Consider the following 6,493-nt stretch of genomic DNA (forward strand, 5'->3'; position numbering starts at 1 on the left):
TAGTTGTACCCAAAGGAAGCCTCCTGATGGGCTTTCATTCATGAATATTTTAATGTTTTACAGCCTCATGAGGCAGGAACTGAGAGGGCTCATAAAAGGACTGAGGGCTGAAGCACGGCTCTATTTAAATCAGTCATTTTATGATTAACAGGATGAGGAAAGGCCCTGTCCCTTCCACAACTAACTAAACATCAGTAATGATCTTTTACAAACAACACCCCAAAACCTGATTGCTCTACATGCAAAAGGAGTTCTTGCTAGGAGTTGGCAAATTTCAGCTTTGGTTTCAGTTCTCAGGGCCCATTTAGGGATGCACATCAGTCTGTGTGTTGCTCTGCTCTTGAGAAACATTTACAGTCCGTCCCTGCAAACACGTGCCTGGCTCTGGTGCACTGACAGTGACCATGTGAAGGTGCAGCCACAAAACTACACCCCTGCCCAGACTGGGGAAAATCTCATCTGGAAAAATACAAATACTACCAGCCATTCTGTGTCCAAATTGCAGATAAACACATGAGGGATTAATACTGGAGAATCCAGGACAACACCCATTCAAACAAAGCATGCCAAACCCCAGGACATTAAATTTAAGTGAAAAAATTCTGACTGACCATTGTGAGTTTTTAATTTTCTCCCTGTGCTGTTCATGGTAAAAGTAAAATAATGCACCTAGTGCCTTCAATGTGATGAAATGCAGACAGAGATGCTGGAGACAGAAGGTATCTTCACATCAGAGGAGGGGGCAGAGCAAAGAAACTCTGCACCACCTCCAAGGAGCAGCTTGCAAAGGAGCCGACAGGGACCTTTTTGCAGAGATATTTAAACAATAACTCTTTCATTGTTCCCGTGCTGACACTGTGTAGGGAAGACAAACCCAATATTATGCAGGGGCTGCCCATCTGTCGGTCATTCCCCCCTGCTCCAAGGTTATCAGTCACACAAAGCAGCGGGCAGTGAGACAGATAAGATGTGTGACAAAGGATAAACAACCCCAGCAGCCCACCACCCTCCCCAGGCAGTGAGGAGTCTTTCCAAATCCCTCATGACTCCCTCTGAATGATCCCTGTGCTTGCAAAACCCATCACTGCGCTCCCACACTCGTCCTGATCTCTTTAAATTCTTGGCAGACACTAAAGGGAGCCAACCCCATGGACTCAAACACCCTCACCTTGCAAGGGCACGCAGGATGTGGATTCCTTCAGCAATTTGTAAATACCTGGACAGCAGGTAATTAGAAACCTGTAAGGGGAAGAATTTATTGTGCTGCTGGTGGACATGGTGGCGTGGGATGTCTGGTGTCTGCCAGGTGGACAATGAGCTTTAACCTTACTAAAAACTGAGATTTTTACACCAAATGGGGAAGAGCAGAGGACGAAGTGTTGTCAGGTCAAACCCCCCTTCCCTGCAACAGAAACATGGAGCAGCTGAAAGGCTGAGAGAATTGGGATTGTTCAGACCAGAGAAGAGAAGGCTTTGGGGTGACTTCCTTGTGGCCTTCCAGTACCTGAAGGGGCCTACAAAAAACATGGAGAGACAATTTCCAAGGGTCTGGTACGACAGGACAAGGGGGAATGGTTTCAAACTGAAAGAAGGGAAATTTAACTTAGATATATGGAAAAAAATTCTTCACTATGAGGGTGGTGAGGCCTTGGCACAGGTTGCCCAGAGAAGCTGTGGCCGCCTCATCCCTGGAAGTGTCCAAGGCCAGGCTGGATGGAGCTCTGAGGAACCCAGGACAGTGGATGGTGTCCCTGCCTGTGCCAGGGGAGTTGGAACTGGGTGATTCTTAAGGTCCCTTCCCCAGTTGATGGAGACCCCTGCTGCAACCCAAAAGCCAAATTCACCTGATTCCTCCAACTTTTTCCTGACCCTCCACCTGAATCCCACCTGCTCACTGTTGTTTGGTTTTTTTGCAGTCAAACAGCATTAGAGCAGGAGAGAAGAAAATTAAAACAATCTGAGGGACACATTTAATTGTGCCTGGATCCAAGGTGGTTGGAGAGAGCCTTGTGTGGCCTAAGTACCACTAGCTAGCACAAGGGGAAAGTACATGTCTCCTTATCAGTAAAGCCCTCAAAAGTTCACTGGTAACACTGACTTTATTCAATCCTTAAACAATTACCATGTGTTAATAGCACAGCCTGATGAAGCTGTGGGTTTTATACATAGATATACATAGGTTTTATACATAGATACATTCATTTATGCGTGTGCATGTTTATACATGTCAAAGCACTCAGAAGATGTGGTTCTCCTGTATCCTGTGTCCGTATCCAGAAGACAAAGTCACACTTTGGGGCATTCCTGCCAAACTGGGACTGACCATGGGGTCAGCCCTGGGTGAGATCAAGGTGGCTGTGAAGGACTGAGCCTTGACTGCTGCCATCCTCATGTGAGACACGGCTTTGCTCCGGAGAATGGACACAGGAGAGGGGTTTGCCTCCTAAGAACACAGATCTGTGCTAACCCCCTATTCCAACCTCATGAAGAGATTGGAGAGAAAAAGCCATCAGCCAGCCAGCCCTCTGATCTTGTTCCCACCACTTGGAACCTGATGGAATTACAGGAAGAAAAAGCCTGGCTCCTGGGAGGAGCGAGTTTAATATAAACAGCCTATATAAACACAAACACATACAAAAGCAGAATCATCTTCCAAATAAATAAATAGCTGCATTTGCTCCGGTTACACGCTAGCAGCAGTCAGCTTAAGCCCCGTGGAACAAACCTCACAACCAAGCAAGCTCACCCCTCCAGACACCTCGCCAGAGAACCTGGCATCTCCCCCTCCCCATAACAGCCCCCAAAATCCTCCGGGAGGCTTGGAAGCCTCTCAGCGAGGACACCCCCCAGCTCGGGAAGCCTTCTGCTGCCGGCGAGGCCGCGGTGCCCTCCCGCAGCCGGGCCGAGGGCCTCAGCGGGGGCTGCCCGATGTGCACAGCAGCTCTCCGCCCTGCTCGGGGCAGCTGCAGCGCTGGGAGCCGCGGATGGTGACGGTGCCGGCGGGCACGGCCATCTCCTCCTGGTCGTAGCACACACACTGCGGACAGCCGTCGGCCCGCGGGCTGCCCAGGGCGAGGCAGGCGGGCCCGGGGCTGGGGCAGAGCGGCGTGCAGGCGATGTCCCCGCCGGGCCCGCAGGTGCACAGCTTGCGGCCGAAGTCGATGTAGAAGGAGCGGCCGGCGGGGACGCTGGAGAAGCCCTGCATGTCGCAGTCATCGTGCAGGTAGGGCGGGCAGGGGCAGGGCGGGGGGCACGGCGGGCAGCAGCCCCCAGCAGCGGGGCTGGCTGTCCCCTCAGGGTCCCCCTCGGGACACGGGCCGCAAGCACTGGGGTCACAGGTGGGTTTGGGGGCCGCGCTGCTGAGCAGGAGACAGGCGAGCCACAGGCGAAGGGCGCCGGGGAGAGCCATGATTCTGAGGGGAAATGGGGGAAATGGGAGCGGTGTCACACCGGGCGTGGGCACACTGAGGCCTCTCCAAGGTGTAAAACCGAGGGGATGCGGCCCTGTGTCCTTGACAAGCCCGTGGCTGCCCGGCACCAAAACCAGAATTTCTCATCCCCAAAAGCCCATCCTGGCTCCACCACGGTGTCCTCCACCCCGAGGCACCCAGGCTGAGCCCACACTGCAGCACCCACTGAGCTTTGGCTCAGTAACTAGCAAATGCGTCTTGTTCACCCTCATATTGATGCTAATAATTGACATTTAAATGACTAATTAATTGATCCTAGAAGGCATTCAGGCCTGGACAGAAGAAGGGCTTGAAGAAGCTCTGTCTGCTTTGGTGGCTTGTCCTGTGGCTGCTCCAGGCACCAGGTCTGGGTGTCAGCTCCCAGCCTGTCCTGCTGTGCCACTCACTGCCTGCCTTTTCCAGCCACCTCACTCCTTCAAAGGGAACCAAGGGAGGTCACTCCATCTTCGTTTCAACTGGAAAAACCTCTTTTTTCTTAAGGAAGATGTTTCCAGTGTTGGGCATTCCTGTGGGACTCTGCTCTTTGTCTTCTCCATTTCTTTGGCCAGCCTGTTTTCAGAGAGTCAGTCCTGGCACGAAATTCCCTCCCTGTGCCTGCTCCCTCCTCCTTCTCCACTCACACCGTGGATGTGCAGCACCTGGCAGCCCATACTGAATCCTTTTCCTGTTTAAAGGCTGAGGAGTCTTTTTTTTTTTATTATTTTTCAGTTTTTCAAGATTCAGTTTTTCCTTTAAGTGCATTTTTGGATCCCTTCCCTCTGTCTGAGTGACCTTACGTCCTGCTGTATTAAATACACCTTTTTCCTTCCTGCACTGGGTCTCTCCAGGTCTGGTCTCTTCTCCCATTGCCCCAGTGCTTTGATTACATTTATATCATCACCCTTTGATAGGCCAAATTTCCTACTCTTGCAGGCATGCAGCTACTCACAATTTCTTAACATCTCTTTAACAAAAACATTTGCAAATTGCATAACCATAAAGAAAAAACTTGAAAGCACAGACTCTGTCCATTATAATTTTTAAAAATAATAATACTTTCAAGGCTTTCCGGATTTAAAGCAAGCTTTTGCTAGTTTAAGTTACTTAGACTTGCTTTATCTTTGCTGGAGTTCACTGTTCTGCCCCTTCCTTTCATTCACACATTTTAATCCAGTGGTTATTTTACTGCTGTTCCCAGAGGACTGGCACAGAACCCAGACATGCTCCCCATGGAAAAGCTGCTGCTGGAAAGGATCTCCCTTCCCCAAGCCAAGAGCTCCCTCCTGGCTGCCCCAACTTCAGCCACATCAGCTTCAGTCCCATCCATTGCCGAAACATCTGACCCCACCCAGCAGTGAAATTGGGCACCTTTGGCAGAGCCAATTTCCAGCAGAACCGCGCCATGGGTCTGGCACTGGGCAGCATCAGCCTCCCGCTATTTCCTGGGGAAACCTCCATCCTCCCCCTCCCTTCTGGGGATCCAGGCTGGCCCTGGCCCGTTCCCAGTGCCCGAGGTTCCCGGGTTACCTGCAGGGTGGCCGGGCAGGCGGGACGGGCTCTGGGGTGCGCTCCCCGCTCCTGCCCCACAGCGCGCCCAGCACCTCTATTTATGCGGCTGCACGGTGAAACCCTGGCGGGGGGAAAGGGGAGGCGGGGAAGCCTCCAAGGTGCTGGGCAGGGCCAGCAAGATGCTTATCTTGCTCGTGGTGTTGGTTCAGTCTGAGCTCAGGCTAATCCGGCGTGTCCAGCCTCTGCAGGTCTGTCCCCACGCCGCTCTGCCCAGACTTCACCAGGGTTCCTGAAGCATCAGCAGCCCCTTGGGCTTCACAGACTGCTGGGGACAGGGATACCGGGGTCCACAGAAAGGGCAAAATGAGTTAAAAGCTCTAGGAAGGCAGCACAGCTGAAATGCAGCCAGCTCTGGGGTGATGCACCCCAAAATGCAGGAGCTGGTGGTGGGCATGGACCTTCTCAGAGCACACGTCCTTGTGTCCACACACCTTCCCAGGACAGGGCAGGCCCCCTGTGCCACACACTTGATGTGCACCCTTTAAAGCACTTGGGGTTTGTTCTCCTCTGGATTAAGCTGCAGGGAGCCAAGGCCATGGATCTCAGCAGAGGAGGGGTGCACGAGTTTCATGTGCCCTGAGCAGCACAGACAGCCTGATCTTCTTCTTCCCATTTGGTCCCTGGTGTGGAAATGTCTTGCCCTGGTGTCATGGACTCACTGGAAATGAACCCCCAGCCTTGCAGAACAGAGGGATGAAGAGCAGAGGCATCTTGGGGCAGATGGGACTGGAAAGCAGTGAGGGTTTTGGGAGCACACAGCCGTTCACCCCTTGGAGTAGGAGGTGTTAGGAGAAGAGCCTGGGCTGGAGCTGCAGGTCGAGGGAGCACTGGAGCTGGGCACTGCACTCAGGACAGTGGGCTGGGATGCTGCCTGGCCTTCATCCACCTCCTGCTTCCCTCTCATGGCTCTTGGAGCCTGGAAACCCCCATCCCTCTGGTCCAGAACCCCCACAGAGCTAGCTCAAGAGCACTGAGCTGTGCCAAGCTGGGCAGCTGCCTCTGACTGGAGGCATAAAATATTCACCGAGTCTCAGTGGCAAGGAAGGGAAAAGGAACTGAAAGGATCATTTATCCAGAGAGGGTCATCACTGTCAGAGGACAGGCCCGGGGATGTGTGGGAGGGACACTCAGACACGCTGCTCCTGCCATTGATGCTGTGTTTGGGCATGTGTTTTTAGGTCCTGCAGGCATTTCTGTACACGAGTCAAATAAAAACTCCTCCCTTGCTTCCTGAGGCCTTTTCCACAGCAGAGACACGGTGGGCAGGATGGCACCAGCCAGTCCCTCTCACTCCTAGCCCAGCCCTCTGGGGTGGCACTGGGGCTGTGCCCTGTGGGACATCCTCAGGCAAACATCAGGAGACACAACACCAACATCCCTGGGCAGGGCAATGCCACTGCTGGATGTGCCTGCACAGAGAGCCCCCAGGGACAGGGGAAGGCCCTGGGAGCACCTTGGTGAGCCTGGCTCCAGCC

At 53.0% G+C, this 6,493-nt stretch overlaps 1 protein-coding gene across 1 annotated transcript; it reads right to left on the reverse strand.

The window, feature by feature from the left end:
* Window positions 1-2,093: 2,093 nt before the first annotated feature.
* On the reverse strand, window positions 2,094-5,202 carry LOC107207914 (fibulin-2-like). The gene is made up of 2 exons (XM_015635658.2): window positions 4,977-5,202; window positions 2,094-3,413 (listed from the first exon to the last, which is right to left on the reverse strand). The coding sequence occupies exon 2, from the start codon at window positions 3,407-3,409 to the stop codon at window positions 2,912-2,914; it is 498 nt and encodes a 165-aa protein (XP_015491144.1). The 5' UTR covers window positions 3,410-3,413; window positions 4,977-5,202; the 3' UTR covers window positions 2,094-2,911.
* Window positions 5,203-6,493: the final 1,291 nt, after the last annotated feature.

This window comes from Parus major, chromosome 1 (genome assembly GCF_001522545.3).
Source record: "Parus major isolate Abel chromosome 1, Parus_major1.1, whole genome shotgun sequence".
NCBI classification, from domain to species: Eukaryota; Metazoa; Chordata; class Aves; order Passeriformes; family Paridae; genus Parus; species Parus major.